Raw genomic sequence first — 19,785 nt, 5'->3', positions numbered from 1 at the left:
CATTCTACTTCCGTGGTTTTAGCTCATTATCACGTGACACACCCAGGAAGTTGGTGACGTCGCAGAAAAACAAAGATGGCGGCGACGGGGAGCAGCGGCTACTGGGAAGGTAAGTCCGCACAAAATGTATGCGTAAAACTCTCATGTCCTGACACGAGCTGAGTTTAATCTGTGTGACCTGAACAATGATGTGTCCGATCTGTCAAGTGTCATATTGTTACGCTCGTGCCGTTGTGCGTCCGATGGCAGCGCGGTACAGCAGGTTAACATATGACACTGTTCAAGTTTAGCAGTTTCCCCCTTTACGTCATAAAGTCATAATCAATATAATCGCACAATTGACTGGGTTGTTTGGTTTGTCGATCTTGTCTAGTTGCTCATGTGAATAAAACGCGTTAAACACAAGGCATTTGACAGTTGATTGGCTTTGTGGTGGTCAAAATGTCTCATCATGCTTCGTGTTTGTCTCGTACAGATCTCCGAAAACAGGCCAGACAAGTGGAAAACGAACTCGACCTGAAGTTGGTTTCCTTCAGTAAACTGTGCACCAGCTACAGCAGCTCCAGAGATGGACGTGGATCAAACACGTGGGGTTTACACTGCACAAACACCGCTACTCAGAAGCGTTCAGATGCATGTTTTAGAATTCTTACTGCCGTGTTTTCTAGTCCAGAGTTTATTTTCTGATGGATGTTACGAATGTGAGTGAGAAGTGCGATGTATTGCTACAGAAAACTATCACAATAAACAATACAGTACTTTGTGTCACGTACAGTAAAGCAGGATAATCCCACTAAATGTACTCGTGATAAATATTGCCCCCAGAAAATATGGTTTCACGAGTCCGGCGGGTTCACGAGTCCGAACCCCTAACCTTCGGGCTAGTGAGCCTGAACCGTCCGACTGGTGAGCCGTCCGACTTGTGGGCAGGCACTGAAAATATTGTTCCACCTGTTCTCTATTGAACTTTATTGTGACGGGCCAATTGATTATTTTCATTTTAATAGACACAAACACGTGCACAGTTTTCCCTGCGTTGGCTCGCGCTCTCTGCGTTTGCTCGGGCTCCGTGTCATTCATCGACTGTTCTCTACACAGCTCCGACACGACTCCTCTGCTCAACAACTCCACCCAGGACCGGATGTTCGACACGATGTCAGTGGAGCTCGAGCAGCTGCTGGCAAAAGTACGTCGTCTGCTCGCGGACATTGGCACGCGACGCCTTCAAACCTACACAACTCGCGATGACTCGTGTTTGCTTTTGTTTTGCAGCTTACGGCAGTGAATGATAAAATGGCAGAATACACAAACACGCCTGGTTCGTCGTCTCTTAACGCCGCCCTCATGCACACTCTGCAGAGACACAGAGACATCCTGCAGGTTTGTCCAGCCACACTGTTAAATCACCAGTTTTTTTTTTATTTGTTTTTTAATGCTGTTCTCTTTTTTTTTCCCAGGATTACACACACGAGTTTCATAAAACCAAAAGCAACTTCCTGGCCATCAGAGAAAGGGAAGATCTGCTTGGGTCTGTACGGAAAGATATCGAGTAAGTTAATGTTCTGTGTTTGACATGTTGTTTAGAGGAATTGCTCCCCTTTGCAGAGCCACAAATGGAATACTAAGTATATAAAGCACTGAACAGCAAAATATATGCAAATAATAAATACATTTAGCAGTAGTCCCTTTGCAGCTAGAGGGCAGTAGATCTTGAAATGTATGTTCCCGTTTGCTTGCCTGAATTAAGAGTTTACAACATTCAGCTTCTATCTGACCAAATCCCTTTTTATTTATAGAAAAATGTAAACCTTAAATGCTTTATTGAATTACCATTTGATTTACTTTGGTTTAAGCCACAAAAGTCCTGCGCAAAAACATGGAAGATGGGATTAAACTATTAAATTTGATTAATCACATGGTTTTAAAAGCAGAATGAATAATTTCCACAATCCACTGATAAATACAAGTGTGTTTGAACATTGGAACAATTGGAAACAAATGGATTATACATGGTTAATCAGTATTTATGAGTCCACATAGAGTTTCTAGCTTTGGTTCACAGTCTTTGGTGGAAATTAAATTCTGATCTGTAAACACACCAGCGTAAAATTTGCTACTTAAAACTGCAAAAGGTTAAAACTTTCCCTCCGACCGTGCATTTTAGTTTTAAAGACATGCCTTGGTGTATTTTTCAGAACATACAAAAGTGGCTCGGGCGTCAACAACAGAAGGACAGAGTTGTTTCTCAAAGAACACGAGCACCTCAGAAAGTAAGTATCTCGTCTCATTCTTTGTTAGGTTTTCCTGATAGGATCTTACAGCTTTGGTATCAAGCGTTTTTATCAAGATGCAGTTTGGCGGCTAAAGCCTCTCTCAGCAGTTCAAAATGTTTTATAGCTGCCAATTTTGGGGGTTGCTTGCCTTGTTCTGGCAAAGAAACGGCTTCAGCTCAGAAGTCAAGGCTGAGACGACGGCCATACGCAGAATATCTCTTCTACTTCAGACACCTTCGATACTTTGGCATTTTGTCACCAGTTACAATAATGACACTTTCTTTGGAAACATATTTTTGATGATTTTAATGATATCTGAGCATCTGCGAGAGAACGGATGGAAATTAGCCCATGGCAAGAATCTAGCGTGTTTTACAGCATGTATTTTATGTATGGACATTAACACGTACTGTCCTGACCAAATAAACAAATCATATGATCACCTTTTATATTTTTAAAACTGACAACCGTTGCGACTCAACATTATCCATTTACTTATTTGTATTATTATGTATTTGTCCTTCTGGTACCATTCTTTTATAATTGTCTCATGGATCACATTCTATACAAAACAGCTGGTTCAAATCACCTGTGTGAATGAATAAACCTGCCATTTTTAATCTTAATTTAAAGTTTAAAACGTAACATTTTGATGATTCATGGTTAAAACATTGCTACCTAACAAAAAAAAACCTACTGCATTGGCATGAAGTGAAGTATATACTATATGTAATTATATAATTCTGAGGTAAAAGCAGTGAAAGTTTGTGCTCATTTTGACCTTTCCACATCTGTGAAGTGCTAAGTTTCATTGTTTTATCCTGTAGATATACATTTTGTTAACTGTAAATGACCATATTGATTTCAAGGGCTTTAATAGAAACGGTTTCATTGACTTCCTGTTCAAAAGATGCCCTGCCCCTCACAGTAAATCTTCACTGTCGCAAGCAGCAGATTTGTGACATTTTCAAACCTGACATGCATGATTCAGAGTCCGAATGTTTGAGTCATACAATTCCAATTGAGTACAGGCCATTGGGCAGAGATGAGGGGTAGGTGAAACAGAATTTTTAGAAGTACTCGCGTCTCAAATGCAGGTAAATCAGGATTACTCAAACATGCATGAATCAATTTAAATACAATACAAGCTTAAGGTGAGGGAAGACTGTAGAAACCCATGAAAATAGATTATTAAAAGTAGATTTATCCCCTTTAAATGTCAGCATATAAGATAAGATAAGATAAGATATTCCTTTATTGTCCCACATGGGGAAATTTCATTGGTGCAACGCAGGTAGATACAGAGATAGATACAGAAGAACAGATCACTTACAGGAAGTCTGAAAAACACTTTCAGTAGAAGATCTCCTATAAATAAATAAAAACTCCCATAGACAAATAAATAAATAAATACATAAATACCATTGCATGTGATCACGACAGTAATTGCACATGAATATGTGTCACGACAGCACATAGATTGCACATGAATTGCACATGAATTCCAACAGCAATTGCACATATGACAGTGATGACTGTTTGATGGCGATTAAAACTGCAGTACAAAGATGTAACCGTCAGTGCAGCAGTGGGATGTGAACAAGTGCCAGGCTTGGATTTGGGACCACTTTTTCTCTTGGCTTTGCAGTTTGTGACGGACGCCAATGTTGCCAAAGCAATTTTCTCCGGCAAAGAGTGTCGAATGTGTAATGAATGTTGCAGTTGGACATATTACATTTGCCGTCTTGTAAATTATACCTTCACTACCATTTTGATTACTCTGCAGACTCGTTACCCATTTGTCTTTGTGCCCGTGTACTCTGTAGAATATGTGGCGATGGAACAAATGGACATGTTTGATTGACCAAAGATGGATGAATCTCACTAATACGTGTTTACAAGGATGTATTAAATGCCCGTTTGTGTGTTTAAAGCAACGCTGCAATGTCATGTGCATATTTTCACGTTTAAAATCACGTTTAGCCATGAGTCCATTTACCACTTTGTCTACTAGCTTTCATCCCCTGTTTGCAAACCTATTTCAGCACTCGATTCACTCTTTGTTGTTGTTGTTCACAACTCTGCAATTTGTTTTAGTCAAGTCACCAGATTCTACATTAAGCTTTAAATTAGTTTGAATTCTCTTCCATTTGTAGCAGTTTAAGAAACCTTTTTAAAGGGCCATTTAATGTCATTAGCGAAACAAATGGCACACATGAAGATGGATGTTGCTTCTCTGCTCCCTGGGGACATATTTGGTCAATACCCAACCACAAGTGTAACCTGAATAAGATCAGCTCTGCTCTAAATTCATGCAGCGTAATCCGATTTGATTTGCCTGATATTAGTTGAAATATTGATTTCTCATTTTGAAATATGCACAGTTTGAATTATTTCTAATACTTACTTTTAAAATGCTGAACAGGCATTTCTTTTCTTATCAGTACTGTACGGAAGGATTATAAACATCACCCAAATGTTCCCCGGATATGAAGTAAACAATGATGCAATAAAAAGGTTTAATATCACTTACACCGATTTGGAAAAGGTGTGTGTGTGTGTGTGTGTGTGTGTGTGTGTGTGTGTGTGTGTGTGTGTGTGTGTGTGTGTGTGTGTGTGTGTGTGTGTGTGTGTGTGTGTGTGTGTGTGTGTGTGTGTGTGTGTGTGTGTGTGTGTGTGTGTGTGTGTGTGTGTGTGTGTGTGTGTGTGTGTGTGTGTGTGTGTGTGTGTGTGTGTGTGTGTGTGTGTGTGTGTGTGTGTGTGTGTGTGTGTGTGTGTGTGTGTGTGTGTGTGTGTGTGTGTGTGTGTGTGTGTGTGTGTGTGTGTGTGTGTGTGTGTGTGTGTGTGTGTGTGTGTGTGTGTGTGTGTGTGTGTGTGTGTGTGTGTGTGTCCTCTCAACTCATTCATCTTATTTTTCTCCTCTAGTTCGGAGCGATTGATGGACGACACAATAAGGTAAAGCTGTCTCACAGCCCCCCAAAAGCCGTTTACAGTACGGAGTATCTATCTATACGCAGGCCTTTTGTTGCTCAAAATTATCTTGGGAAAAACACAAATTCTCACCGCGAGTGGGCTTGCCTCTCCACCGATCTGACCTGTAACGTGGCGAGAAACACTTGGATGGTGCTGCAGCCGATGGTTCCTGACGGAGGAGAACATGATCCGCATCTATAGGAGCCGCTCGCCCACATTCACTTAGAATCAGACGTTGTCATAATATTGATCGTTATGTACTCGCACATTCGTATTAGTTTAACTTCTGTTTGCACTTTTGAAAAAGAATGAAGTCCATGTCAACCGAGGCACATTACACTAACACTAATTTAGTCCGTCTACAGCTGATGACTTATTATGAAGGATTTCACTTTGAATAACTACTTCAAGAGTGATTTAAAAAGGCCAATACTGTAGGATAAATATATCGAATCATGACCAACTGTATGTTATGTTTGTTTTGTTGCTGATAGTTGCACATTGTCTTTTCAGTATTGCTATGGCGACCAAGGAGAACGTAACGTCCCAGCGGGGTGTGCTGAAGTCCATACAGAGCAAGGTCAACACTCTTGCCAGTATCCTTTAATCACTGTACACCACTCTGTGCCCATTTGAATGTGAAGTAGAGATTTGAAAAAGGCTGAAAAAAGACACTCGTATCGTCCATGTTTGTGTGATTCACTGCTTAACTCGTATAACTCAGACCGTTTCCCGACCATCAACAACCTCATCCAGCGAATCAACCTGCGGAAGAGGCGGGACTCTCTGATCCTGGGCGCGGTCATCGGCGTCTGCACCATCATCCTGCTGCTCTACGCCTTCCACTGAAACCCAAGGCCAAGAAAGGCCCCGAGACCAGAGACTGTTTAACTGTGGACCACTCGAGGGACTTCACGAGGGACTTCACGAGGGACTTCACGAGGGACTTCACGAGGGACTTCACGAGGTTCTGGAAGAATCCTGGAGACTAAACATTTGGACTTTTTGCCAGGATAAGCCGCCGAGCTTTCCACGGGCTCGGTGGTTCTGACTTCATTTCCCAACATGAGACTTGAGACCAAATCTACACCTAGGACTAGATTTTAACAGGTTTATGAGAATGTGAAGAGGAGAATTGGATGGAAGGATTTTTAGTTGACTGACCCTTTTTAATTGGGTAAATGAGGATGTATTGCGCGTGTAAAATGTGAATTAATAAATTATTCTTAATTGTGTGTGACTATCACTAGATACTGTTTATTTTTCAAAATACATGACCATTATTAAACCATACATGTGTTTAGAGCTTTTTTTGTCTGTGACTATCTTGGTAAAAGAGGAAAGGGCAGCTGAAAATTTATATTTTTTACTATTAACATTTTTAAAAGTAAAAATGCCCTTATTTCCTCCTATTGGGAACACAATATCTATTTTAACAAATGTCAAAATGTTCATGCTTTATTGGGTGGTTTTCCATTTTAGGGACAACAAAACCAATTTGCACAGGCGAATGCCACTACTTTGCCCTGAATCCCATTTATTTCAGCTCACCGCAGAGCGGCCGTGTTGACAATGACTAATGATAAGAGTTTGCCCAAACGCAGCCTTAAGTTCAACCTCAAGCTTTAATAAGCAATGCCACTAATGCTTTTCATTGAGATTAATGTTGGTGAACTGATCGTTGCTTATCGTACAAAGACCACATACTGCACTTAAACATGTTTTCTTAAATCATACTGACAGAACTTGAAACCGTTGCATGGCAATGTTTATTCCAGACATGCACAAATGTACAGCACAGATAAGATCAGGGACATAGTGTTTTAGATGGACAAGTGTTCAAATTAAAAAAAACAGAGCTAAAGATTTAACCACTGATTTGTCTTTAATCCTTTGAGGTTATATATGTTTGTATATATCGCATAGTCTTTGGATGTTGCTGTTCTAAGATGTCGCATTTATATATATTTTACAGGATTCCTGGGTTAATACAGAGAAATGCTTTTTCCAGTGACAGTTTTCATATGCTGCGTGGTTAAATAGTGTCAAAACTTATTGAGCTGGTGTTTAATATTTCCATTACTGAACATGTTCAATACATTATAAAATAGTGGGGTCACTTTTTGTTGCAATCGAAGTAAATATTCTATATACACAATATTCTATTGCTGATGTGTGCCTGTAAGCCCTTGAAGACGTGATAAAGCAGATTATATTTGGCTATAATTTAGTCCTGATAAAAGGGAGATGACTAGAATGAAGAATGTTTAAAGACAAAAGTGATGTTTCTGGTTTACATTGAGTGATCGTGTGCTTTTAGCAGAAGCAGCACTGTCAATAGGCCACAGTAAGTCAGTTACAAGTGAATTCAAATACAGTCTAGCTTGTATTATTGCAGACATTTAAATGCTTATTGTTACACAGTGAAATTGTTTAGTTAGTTCATCTACAAAAGTTTAACCCAACATGCATTCACATTGCATAGACTCGGCGTTCCCAAACTGTTCAGGCCGGGACCCCCAGAATAACCATCAAACTGACCCACAGCAAAATGAATTAGATGTCCATGATCATTTTAAGTTTTAAACCATGTAAAATTAGGTTTAATTCTATTAATTTAGTAGTTTCTTGTGTTATTTGATCTATTTAAAACTGATTAAAAGAGATGAATTACAGTGTCATAATTTTGAACATTGCCTCTCGCATTCCCTCGCGAACCCCTGAGGGGTCCCGACCCCCAATTTAGGAAACACCAGCATATACTACCTTCTCAAATAAATGTGATTATAAATAGCAAAACATTCAGATATTCTCTCGTGGGTTGACATGTTTTTTGCAAAAAGGCAGACTTACAGTATGTGGAATGATGAGTCATTTTACAAAGAACAGTATAAAAAGGAAAGTGAATAGACAGCAGTCACTCCATCAGGTAAAAGGAGGTCTATATCATGCATTGTCAATGACAAGTCATTCATCAACAGCTTGACATTATTTACACAAATAAATCACACTGTGTCCCTGTGCAAACCTTTAGCCTTTCTGACCCATTAGAATGAACTGAACAAATGCATGTGGTACATTGCATTCAATCATGCAGTTGAATCGCACAGAGCTTATAAAGTCACGTGAAAAGACATCCCACGACCTCCTCACTCACATCCTTGCATTTTCACTTCGTGCCACGCAGCACGTCACATTCATAATAAAAAAACACTTGAAGGTTATATAGTTCGTATGTTCCAGTACATACACATGTTTTGACGATAAATATTTGCATCAGTCCAGGGTTGGATCAGAATCCATTTGGCTGTGTCCCAAATGTAAAACATGTCTTGGTCTTATGTCGGTGTAATCCCTCATTCGTCCAGGCGTGTTCCATAGTAGAAAAAACTTCCCCCTTGTATCATACAAGGGGGAAGTTTCTGTTGAAACAAACAACTCTTTCTACTTCAGGAAGGCTCCTCCCAATGGGCGGGTCTTACCACAGAACAGTATTAATATCGGAGTTCTCGATCTAAATTCTTTTATTGACAATGACTCTTGGATGAGAGTCGAAACGTCTATTTTTTCAAACTGAGTCCAGATGACTACAACTGAAGCTTTTTCTACTGTCTTGGTCTTATATTTGTACACAGAAAGAAGATTTTTTACTTTTTTATTTTCTCCCCCTTTCTTTAGTTCCCTTGTTTTTCCAAACATACAATATATTGTTGTATTACAACACATGCATTTAATGTTCTTCTTAATGTTTTTGCGTATATGCTGCAGTACCAACAGTTAAGACTGAAATTATGCATAATTATAACAAGCCGAGGTGAATGGACGTGGCCCAAACCAGTGTCTCGGCTTGAATATTATTGTAAAGTCCAGCATAAAAAAACCTTTCCATTGAGATCATAGAGATAGTAAATCATAGTAATACAATATGTGACAATATGTGATGAGAACACACTATCAATTTGTATCTCAATGTCGTACATTTTGACAAGCTTTTTCCCCCTTAGGATTGATACAAGTAGTTGTAAGCTTAACTATAGTTTGATGAATAGTTTTTTTTGCACTTATCATTAAAAAAGTTGAACATTTTCCTCCTTGTTGCGTCCACGCTACTTCCTCCATTTCACTGGAAAAGAGAAGACAAAAGGCACACGTTAAGGTCAGATTGAGACAGTGACAGGTTAAATCTCAATGCTGCAGTCCGCGCCGCAGTGCTAAATCAATCCAAACACACACGCGGAAAATGCGCTGAGCCTGGACACACACACGCTCTGCTCGTGGGCCGCGATCATATATCACTCTGTAATGGTAATGCAGTCGGCCTCAGAGTGAAGCAGGCTTGTTTCAGTCCGTGCGTGTGTGAAGGAACGTGTACAGTTGTTATAGAAAGTGAATATTTCAGAAAGTCAAAATGCTTTTCTACAATTCTTTCACATACCGTATTTTCCGCACTATAAGTCGCACATTTTTTTCATAGTTTTGGCCGGGGTGCGACTTATACTTATATTTATACTTATATACTTATATGTGATACTATTTGTTATTTTCACACTTGCAACCGCATTTCATACTCCAGTGCAACTTATGTATGTTTTTTTCTTCTATATTATGCATTTTTTGGTTGGTGCGACTTATACTCCGGAAAATACGGTAGTTCTTTTAATGTGTAATTTTCCATGGTGATAAATTAGATGTATAAATGACAATATTGGTGGTGGTAATACGTCATAATACTTTCTACTCAACATATGGTATCGTATTAAAATGATTGTACTTATACTTAAGTCATTCTTGTTAAATAAAACCTAAACTCGATCGAATAGCACAATGTCAGTAATTCCGTAATTTGCTGTGCATTTATGTTAAAGCAGCGGCGTCCTGGTAACAGCTCGCCACCCACATTACTCCACGGAGACGGAACGTTAAAACCAAACTTTAGAACATTCTCCATGGAGAGAAAGTCGTTTTTTGCAGTTATTTGGAGCGCTAGAGACACATAATTTATCACCGGAAACGTTACAAGTCAGGTTTGTGGAGAAACATGAGTGAATTTTTTTTTATTTTTACCTGAGACAAAGACTATGATGCCGAGGAGGCCCAGGCTGATGGACACGATGCTGAGGAGACGAGCCAGTCGTCCCAGTCTCCGAGCGCCGTCCACGTCCCCGTTCTGCAGACTGTTCCTCGACTGGACACAACACAAAGCACCACCGTCAGAACATGTCCCGTGAGATTTGAGCAATGTGGTGGAAGAGACTAAATGTTATGCAAAGTATTAGTCACTTTGTTTTTCCTCATTGTGTTATTGGTAATATTGTGCTTTCTTTATTACTGTTTTACTTATTTAATATTACCTTTAAAGGAGACATTTAAAAAAAGTCTGTTCATTGTAAACTGCAATATTGATCTAAAACAGCTTAATAATAGAAACAGGTCCAGTGACTTCCTATTTAAAAGTGCAGTGCTAATAAGTCCCGCCTCTCCAGAGTGACATTTCACTTGCCTGACCAGCCATGACCACACGCTTTGAAAATACTACACAAAGACGTGTTGGTCTGATTTCATAACCAGCTGCTCCGATGTCCTAAGGGTGTGATTGACAGGCGGATTGACCAATCAGAGAAGTGTATGGTCTGTTTGTGTCTTGTGTTTGTGCTTAAAAGCTCATTAAAGTGTATTCTTCATAATTTTTACCAAATTACTGCTATTTGCCATCTTGTATTAAAGGAGCATTCACTGTGTAACAACCAGAATGTTCCACAGAAGGGCATTGAACTTGTCTATCTCCATGGCGATAAGCAGGTGGAGCCGACAGGCCAAGTTTCAGGACTGACCATGAGAAAGCCAGCTATTAAGGCAATTACTTTACCAATAAAAACTTGAGTAATTGAATAAATACAAGATAGATACGTTTAATTCCAACATTCCCCATTGGAAATGTTACATACTGCACATTTACTGTGCAAAAAAATGTTAGATATAGGAAATAAAGGGTTAAGAAATTTATTTTTGTGGAATAAAAATCAACAAAAATACATTTCCATTGCGTTGACCTGTTTTAAGCCATGTTCTGAAACACATTTGATTCTCATTCATATTAGTTTTGCAGTTCATATTTCAGTCTCTTCAATGTCAATGCTAGTTTATTTTCTATACTATTTTTGCGTTATCAAAAGCTTGCATAAAGTTGATCATGTAAATTAACGCTGAGTTGCTCCTTCAACTAAAATCTGAACAATAATTCATCGTGGTGAGAAAGTGAGCGACCCGGAGAGAGAAATAGATGTGAGGGTCCGGGTCATTGCTGCCGGTTGAATGGGCCTTGTAACTATGGCGACAGAACTGTATTTCATGTTGATGCTGGATGTATAGCTGTCCTCGCTGCAGGTGTTTGAGCGATGATAGATGGCTCTTCCCACTTTTATGCTCTGCTCTCCTACACACACATCACACCTACTGTTGTTTCCACTCAGATATAAATTATACTCTACATATTTGTTACTGGAACCAAATGAGCTATGGGTTTGTAAGAAAAAACAGCGATCAATTATACTAAATGTTTTTTCCCTTTGGTATAATCTAAAAATTGATAATAATAATTTTCCATTGTTTAGTGAATGGTTTTCTTAAAGGGCATATGTGCTTATACAGTGTGATTTTCCTCCACGTAGATTGGCTGTGTGAGTCCTCGTGGGTGATTGGGGGAACTGACCATGTGATCGAGGGGCTTTATTCACCGTATTCCGCCCCGCCCACTTTTTCCTCTTTTTCCAATGGGTCGGCACTTCCGTTGGAATCGCCAGTCTTTTAAATGGAGAACTGCTTTAAAACATTAGTTAACTGTATTTCAGTCATTACAGGTTATATATTGGCACTAAACAAACCTGAAAAATTGCAAAAGCTCACCTTTTTTAAGACGCAAAATATGGCCCTTTGGAGCAAGCCCAAAAAACCACCTCCAGAGAAAATAAGTTCTACACAGACTAAAAAGCCATTTCGGGCCGCCCAGGGAATTGGTGCATCGTTAACTTGTCGGCCACATGAACGTTGGATATTTTACTCATATAAATCTACTTAATGGCATATTTTAGACTTTTCCCTAGTTGTTAATTATGCTTAGGGTCTATTTGTCCAAAAAAGCCTGAAAAAGTGACCCCCATTTAAACCTGAAGCTGTCTGATTGACACTAGTTTTAGCATTTACTAAATTATTACAATTCTCTTTAAAAGCTGAAGGTAAATGAACTGAAAATGAGTTTTAGGGACTTGTAATAAAGCAAAAATGTCCAGGCGGAATCCATATAAAATTCATATTCATTTTTCATTTTATTTTAGGGTAATTTTTGCTTGTGGGTTTGGAGCACAAATTCACCTTGGTGCTTCCCAGAATGACTGATGTGACTGGAAATAAGAGGGTTACAGCTTTATATTCATGTACAGCATATCAAGCAGCTTGAGAGTTTTCTTTTATAAGATGTGGTGGACAAAATGGAATAAATAAAGAAAAGGTCCAACCTAAACATAAGGGGTTTTACATGTGCTAATAAGCATCTCATTAGTGCATCCCATTAGTACTCGTTATGCACCGATGTATGTAAATGTTTCTAATTACAAAACTTGCAAACGCACATAAACCCACATAACACATGCATTTGATAATATGAAAAAGGTTTTGAGAAAATATATAAATTAACATAAATACAAAGACATTCAGTCGCCTGTTAAACGGCACAAGAGCTGTCCATGGTGCTTAAATAGACAAACGTTCTAGAATCTAGAGTACCCGGATCAACAAATGGAGGGTGCGTTCGTATTTGATGCAGGACTGTCTAAGGTCAGGGGTCATGTGTGCAGGGAGTGACAAGCCCAATAACCCAAAAACAACTGTACATTTGAAGACCAGTCCCACATGAGGCTTGAGATGGCACAGCTACTCCAAGAACGACCATGTAATCTAACATTTCTATCACTCATCCCTGACAACCGCCATGGAATTGCATGTTTGCCACGTCTGTTGAGTCTCTCTGTCTTTAATATCCAGTGAACGTCGACCAAACGACAGCTTCTGCGTGGAATCTTGAGTCATAAGGTATAACGTTGATATTATTTTGGATGTATATGTTTAATTGTGGCAGCACACATTATAGTGGTGACTAAAACGTCTGTAAGATGTGGAAGATCTTAAGGAAGATGCTAATTCAAAATAGGGAGCTGTCCATGTGTGTGGAGAATTTTGCGGAGGACACATTCCTCACTTGAAGGGCTGCGATGTGAAGCAGTGGGACAAATAGAGTCCCGGGGGAAGAAATGCTATTGATCTGGACTCACATCGCAGAGAAAAAGCCTCCTCAGCACCTTGAATCGATGCATCCAGTTCCTCTTTCAGGAAACACGCACTCTGTAGCTGGCACACACGAGATCTGAGGCAAAACTTCTCTGTAAACACAACATTGTTTCAGTGGATCACTAAAGCTTATCACAACAGAAGCATTAAGGGAAAAGTGTGTTTTTGACTCTCTCTTATCTTATTCTCTATTTGTCATGTGACAGTCGGATGGATAAAGTAAACACCTACATTGTCATTAGGGTGTAAGTGAAATCACAATGACTGCGAAGCTCATAATGTGTGCGTTTATGTATTGACATTTATACCTTGATTACTATTTGTTAATATTCATGCGTCAAATAATAGTAAAATGTATAAAATGTGTTGGTTTTTGGTGATGTTCCTTTCTTTTTTGGTGTTAAATGTATTAAACAGAGCTGACATTAATTGGACCTTTTGTTTTTCAGACCAGTCTCCTTTAAAGATGGTCTGAAGCGCTGCCACGTTACACAAGAGTGCATAAAAAATGCAAACTTCTAAATGTTGTCTTATGAGTAGATCTCGTTCTTAACATGATAAAATGCAGGCCAGCTACAGCTCATGAATTTTAATTGTATTCGTGTCTCGCGCTCTTGTGAGCTGCAAATGGGCGTGTCACCACAAATATGTCATTTCTCAAAACACCTAATCTAAACCTCCCTGGTTCTATTATGAAGCAGAAGTATAAAGTGCTGCTATCCACAATGGAACAATCAGTCTAAACAGTTTCTAAACAGGAGACTCTGGGGTCCAATCAGAGCATGAAAAATGATTAACCATTAAAAATGTAACGTAACCAATTCTTATTGTTCAGTCAATGCAAAGAGCCTGACAGCTGAGTGTGCACTCCTGCCCTTTGCTTCCCCGTCTACATATCCAGGCCACATAATTACACATAATAGTACATTGGTTTGTGATTTTTCTACATAAGAAGTGGTTCCCCGTGCTGCCCAGTGATCGAGTGCTCATGGCACACGTTTGCCTCCAGGTGCAGTGTCGTGAGTTTGATTCCTGACTCCAACTATTTACTGCCTGTCCTCCCTTCTCTCTCATCCCCCTTTTCACACTGTTTCCCTCAAGTTCCCTGTCAATAAAGCCTACGGGCACAAAATCTCACAAAAAAGTCATTCACTGAGGAACGCACCGGCATATACACATTCGCTCATTGCAGCATCTATATTTCACAAGCAAATCTGCAGCACGAGCAATAACGTGCTGGTGGTTTGGGCCCTCCATGCCATTACTGGGATAGGCCAGTCTGGGCTGTAAAAACCTATTAGCTCTGCCTCTCCAATCCCCATAATTGACTGCACATCTTGTGCGTTTGCCAGCCGCAGCCTTTACAAGGGCTTTTTCCGGAGGTCTGTGGCCCGCTCGAGCAGGCTGTTGAGGGGCTGCAAGTGAACTGAGGCGATAGTGATGGATTAATGTGGTCAGACTTTGGGGATTGTGACACAACATACTGAGTCTTAAACAGCACATTAATGTACAGTATTGTGTGTAACTGTAGTTCTCAGCGTGTTTTTAAATCAGTGACATGATATCAATCAAAACTGTAATGTCAACACACAAAAACAAATCCAAATGATTAATTTGCTATACATACTAATGACGACACAATTTATGCACAAACAATTATCACAATATTGACAAAACACAACAGTATTTTGTCTCCCTTGCCAACAAAGTCTTAAATGATAGTGTTGACTGAATTCAAATACTAAAATGTAAAGATTCCATATTTATATTCTCCAAATTTCTTAATTTTGTCATTACAAAGTTTTGTCGTTACAAAGTTTTCTTTTTAATATTATATTAATATAATTAAATTTGTATTTAAATGTTTATTTATATAGTCCGTGTCCAGGGTGAGAAGGGTCGGCTGTGATCCGACCTGTTCGTCCCAGAGCCCTGGAGACGTACAGGTCCTGCAGAGATGGAAGTCTGCAGCCGATCACCTTCTCAGCAGAGGCACAATGCGCTGTAGTCTCTGTTTGTCCCTGGCTGTGGTGATGGAGGCTTTCTTCAGCTGCAACAGGAAGTACATCCTCTGCTGGGCCTTCTTGATGAGGGAGCTGATGGTGGGCTCCCACTTGAGGTCCCGGGTGATGGTGGTGCTGAGAAAGCAGAGGGAGTCCACAGTAGTGATGGGGGAGTCTGAGAGGGTGAGGGGGGGCTGGGGGGTGGTGACTTTCCTGAAGTCCACGATCATCTCCCCTATCATCTGGGCATTGAACTCCCGGTTGTTATTGCTGCACCAGGACACAACCCGGGCCACCTCCCTCCTGTAGACGGACTCATCCCCGTCCGAGATTTGACTGATGAAGGTGGTGTCAGTGCTCCACCTGCAGGTGAGGTCAGGCACGTTGAGCTGGGAGAGCTTGTCCTGGAGCAGAGCGGGGGGGATGGCGTTGAATGCAGAGCTGAAGTCCACAAACAGGATCCTGGCATGGGTTCCTGAGGAGAGAGCCAGGTTGATGGCGTCGTCCACAGACCTGTTGGCTCTGTAGGCGAACTGTAGGGGGTCCAGCAGGGGGTCCAGCAGGGGGTCCAGCAGGGGGTCCAGCAGGGGGTCCAGCAGGGGGTCATACTAGTAACTGCACTGCACGTTTCTAAAATGAGTTAACGCCTAAGACAAAGCAGTTTTTAAGATATATCCATTGATTATCATTATTTTTTTTGCTAATTTATAGATCTCACCGTAGAGGTTATTTTATTTGTAATCATTGTTTTAGAGGCTATGCAAAAAAAGAGTATGTCATCTATATTATTAACTGTATAAAAAAGGAAAAGCAGAAACTTGCAGTGTAATCGTCCAAACCAGAGCCCACATCTTACAGTCCATTTACTTGATATCTGAACCTGGGGTGATATTTGAACCTCAAGCATTTACGGGCAATCTTTAGCACATTTCTGATGGATGACCATAACATCACCTGAATACAGTCATAAGGATAAAGATATGTGAGATATACATTTTTTGTCAATATTGTCCACTCATTTTTTGTCAATATTGTCCACTCATCTTAATGCGCAAAATAAATGATGGTTTGACTAGTACACTGATACAAAGTAGAATAACTGACTAGTCAACTACAGAAATAATTGTCAGTTTCAGCCATATTCCAGACGCGCAGACGGACCTATACGTCATGGTCTGCTGTGTCAAAAACCGGATTAAAACATGGCATGATAAACGTATGCAGCACTTCTCCCTCATCACTATTCCAGATACGACACACTATTTATCGCTGTCTCACGCAGAAGCTGCTCGGGCGGGGGTTGACTGTTTCTTTTCTTCTTTTTTTTTTAAGGTTGCAGTCGGACTCTCTACATAATTTTCCTCCCACTAGCATTAACTTCCTTTAAGCTGCGGGATACTAGCACTTAGCCTTCATAGTGCTACATCATTACTTCAGATTTATGTGTTGTAAGCCCTTTGTATTCCCTCATCTGGGGCACTTATCTGATGTGGCCGATCCAAGACGTGTGTAATCCAGTGATAGGAACTACTTTATAGCTATTTGCCGTCTAATAGTCAATGGTGTTTTTTAACTCGATCCTTCCCTGTAACCTGAGGAAAGAGCTGGGGGGAGTGTGTTGATGGGGGAGACACATAACTGGATAACTGCTCCTATTTGCCCTCTGCTCAGAAACTAAATTGACTTCTCTGGCCTTCTATTGAGTTAGTAGGCAGCTCTGGTTTCCCCCTCCTTCAGTTTTCTTCTTTCTGCCCTCTGTCTAACGCCTCTCTCTCTCTCACACACACACACACACACACACTTGTGAATGACAGGGGGGTTCAGTCCAGGATGGTCTGGATAGTCCCTTTGGTGTAGAACCCACCGGAGTGAGATTACAGAACTAATGGCTTTGGCTCGCTAGAGGAGGATCTTGAGTTGTGGAAGCTCTAGGCAGTCAAAATGTGCGTTTCCTGGTGCAACTGTGCGACAATGAATTATAAGGCAATAATAAACGGATGGAATGGGTAAAACAAGCATCTTGCCGATTGAATGAATACAAAGGTCTAAGTCAGGCATGTCCAAACTACGGCCCGGGGGCTAATTGCGGCTTCCTGCTAACTTGCTCCAAACAACAAAAAATAATACTTTTTACTTTAAAATTGGAAAAATTCAAGCATTTTTATGTTATACCAATCTAATATTAGTGTTCCAAGTCTTATTAAAGGTGTTGAGGCTCATCAAAACCATGTCAAATGCAACATTTCTAATTATTAATTTTGACATTCGACAAATTCGACATTGTTGGGTGGTTTGTGGACACCCTTGGTCTAAGTGAACCACGGGGTTACATGCCAGAGTTCTGCTTGAGTGTGTTTCAATACCAAATATAGGCACCAAGAATCAGGCACAATCATGTCAGTTTAAAGGCCAAATGTATATGCACTATAGTAATGTGCAAATATAAAGGCAACAAATGATGAAGAAACAAAGGAACAGACTGAACCGAACGATACAGAAGCACAAGACATGTACAGTTTGGCTCCAGTAGCGAGTCTAGTTCACAGCTAAACTGGAATACACATTTATTTTATTTTTACATAATGATGAATACATGAAGAGCGTGGCTGACACAGCAATATCCGCAAGTAACTTTTCACTTATGGTGTTTATTTCAAGGAGAAAAAGAACTTCTCAGATGTAACTAAATATTCAGTGTCAGATTACATTAGTGACGTAAAGCGTACACCTCTGTGAAGAAGAAGAAGAAGAAGAAGAAGAAGAAGAAGAAGAAGAAGAAGAAGAAGAAGAAGAAGAAGAAGAAGAAAAAGAAAAAGAAAAAGAAGAAGAAGAAGAAGAAGAAGAAGAAGAAGAAGAAGAAGAAGAAGAAGAAGAAGAAGAAGATCCATTTTAAAGTAAGTTATAGTCCAATGAAACTCTTCAGAAACGGTCACTCACAATGAAACAGAATCTATTTTGAATATTTGATCAGGATGGATCTGAGCGCACGCCAAAAGCCAAAGAGACGTCGTCACTCACCATGATGGAGTAGACCAACGCCACAATGCTGATGGGCCACACGGGGCAGAAGCAGGAGAAGATGACCAGGATGAGGTAGTCCTTGGGTTTGGGGACCTCCTGGACGGTGGCGTTCCCGGTGGAGGAGCGGCTCAAACTGGCCCGGGACGGAGACAGGGGCGCGGCGGCGCTCAGGTGTCCGGCCGAACCAGACCTCATGGCAACGCTGTGTCCATTCTGGTCCGTGTCCAAGCCCTTGTCCCCGCTCGCACTGAACGAGGTGGACATCTTCATCCCGTTGCCGCCCGGCTCGGTGGTCACGGCCAGTAGTTTCTCCGTCTCCGGGGTGTCTGCGGGCTGGGCGCTCCTCCCGCTTTCTCCCAAGTTGGTCTTCTGATACTCTGCGTCTGTGTTGATGGCCATGTTTGAAGTCTGAAGAAGTTATATCATCGAAGAAGTGAAGCCCTGGAATGTTCTGGTCGGTCTAATTTCTATTTGCACAGAGAATATTTTGCAGTCTTCTAAGAGCCTAACAAGCGGAGAAAGGAAACGCTTGAATCAGAAAGCATCCTATAACCGTGCATCATATTTGCATCTACTTTCCTCCCATCCCGGTTCTAACTGCTCCAGCTGAACTCAAGAGTCAGACTTAAAGAGTGATGCCTCGTACCTTTTCTCTTAAATGCCTTAAATCCGTCCGGAGGCAGAAGTGCGTTCGGAGCAAAGATGGATGAAGGTGACACGGAGCATAGGTGAGACACTTTCTTCCACTCCTCTGTCTCCAGCTCACTGCAGCAACACACGACTGTACTCAACTTGGGACCAGTGTCAAGCCGCGCGGTGGGCGACGCACGGGACTTCCGCTCTCGCTGCGCCAAAGTAAAAGGACCAGGCTGGCTATTTACGATCGCCCTATTTGTGTGATGCACTTTTTTTTATTAATTGTTCTGACGTCCACTTTAAATGGCCCTGACGGTTTAAGACTGATTTGTAACTAACTACTTGCTAAGATTCTTTAACGGTGATTATTCATTTATATTGTAATTTATAGGCTACACAAAACAGTGGGATGCAAAAGAATTACTAAGACTGTTTAAAAAGCAATAGTAAGTATATTTAATCCAGAAAATACATTTAAACGTTAAGCCGTTTTCGTCACATTTACTTTATTTTGTCATTCAGAAGTTTTGATTCCATAA

The 19,785-nt window shown here is 40.5% G+C and overlaps 2 protein-coding genes across 2 annotated transcripts; one reads left to right on the top strand and one right to left on the bottom strand.

Annotated features, from left to right (window-relative positions):
* The first annotated feature begins 23 nt into the window (after positions 1 to 23).
* gosr1 (golgi SNAP receptor complex member 1) lies at positions 24 to 6,539 on the top strand. The gene is made up of 9 exons (XM_072462544.1): positions 24 to 109; positions 476 to 587; positions 1,099 to 1,186; positions 1,273 to 1,380; positions 1,458 to 1,549; positions 2,196 to 2,270; positions 5,199 to 5,228; positions 5,760 to 5,842; positions 5,971 to 6,539. The coding sequence occupies exons 1-9, from the start codon at positions 76 to 78 to the stop codon at positions 6,093 to 6,095; spliced, it is 747 nt and encodes a 248-aa protein (XP_072318645.1). The 5' UTR covers positions 24 to 75; the 3' UTR covers positions 6,096 to 6,539.
* Positions 6,540 to 7,613: 1,074 nt separating this feature from the next.
* On the bottom strand, positions 7,614 to 19,069 carry trarg1a (trafficking regulator of GLUT4 (SLC2A4) 1a). Its single transcript, XM_072462530.1, has 3 exons — positions 18,608 to 19,069; positions 10,311 to 10,431; positions 7,614 to 9,369 (listed from the first exon to the last, which is right to left on the bottom strand). Exons 1-3 carry the CDS (start codon positions 19,007 to 19,009, stop codon positions 9,353 to 9,355), a joined length of 540 nt encoding a protein of 179 aa, XP_072318631.1. The 5' UTR covers positions 19,010 to 19,069; the 3' UTR covers positions 7,614 to 9,352.
* Positions 19,070 to 19,785: the final 716 nt, after the last annotated feature.

This window comes from Eucyclogobius newberryi, unplaced genomic scaffold, assembly GCF_026437365.1.
Source record: "Eucyclogobius newberryi isolate DKJ021-1_F unplaced genomic scaffold, fEucNew1.0.hap1 SCAF_10, whole genome shotgun sequence".
Taxonomy (NCBI): domain Eukaryota; kingdom Metazoa; phylum Chordata; class Actinopteri; order Gobiiformes; family Gobiidae; genus Eucyclogobius; species Eucyclogobius newberryi.
The sequence above is the reverse complement of the archived record's forward strand: the minus strand, read 5'-3'. Positions and strand labels throughout refer to the sequence as shown.

Excerpts from the sequence above, each read along its gene's own strand:
- gosr1 (XM_072462544.1), top strand. The coding sequence starts at position 76 with ATGGCGGCGACGGGGAGCAGCGGCTACTGGGAAG. Across the intron at positions 1,187-1,272 it reads TCGAGCAGCTGCTGGCAAAA|CTTACGGCAGTGAATGATAA; the intron begins GTACGTCGTCTG and ends TTTGTTTTGCAG. Across the intron at positions 5,229-5,759 it reads TTGATGGACGACACAATAAG|TATTGCTATGGCGACCAAGG; the intron begins GTAAAGCTGTCT and ends TTGTCTTTTCAG.
- trarg1a (XM_072462530.1), bottom strand. The coding sequence starts at position 19,009 with ATGGCCATCAACACAGACGCAGAGTATCAGAAGACCAACTTGGGAGAA. Across the intron at positions 10,432-18,607 it reads CGTTGGTCTACTCCATCATG|TCGAGGAACAGTCTGCAGAA; the intron begins GTGAGTGACGAC and ends TGTTGTGTCCAG.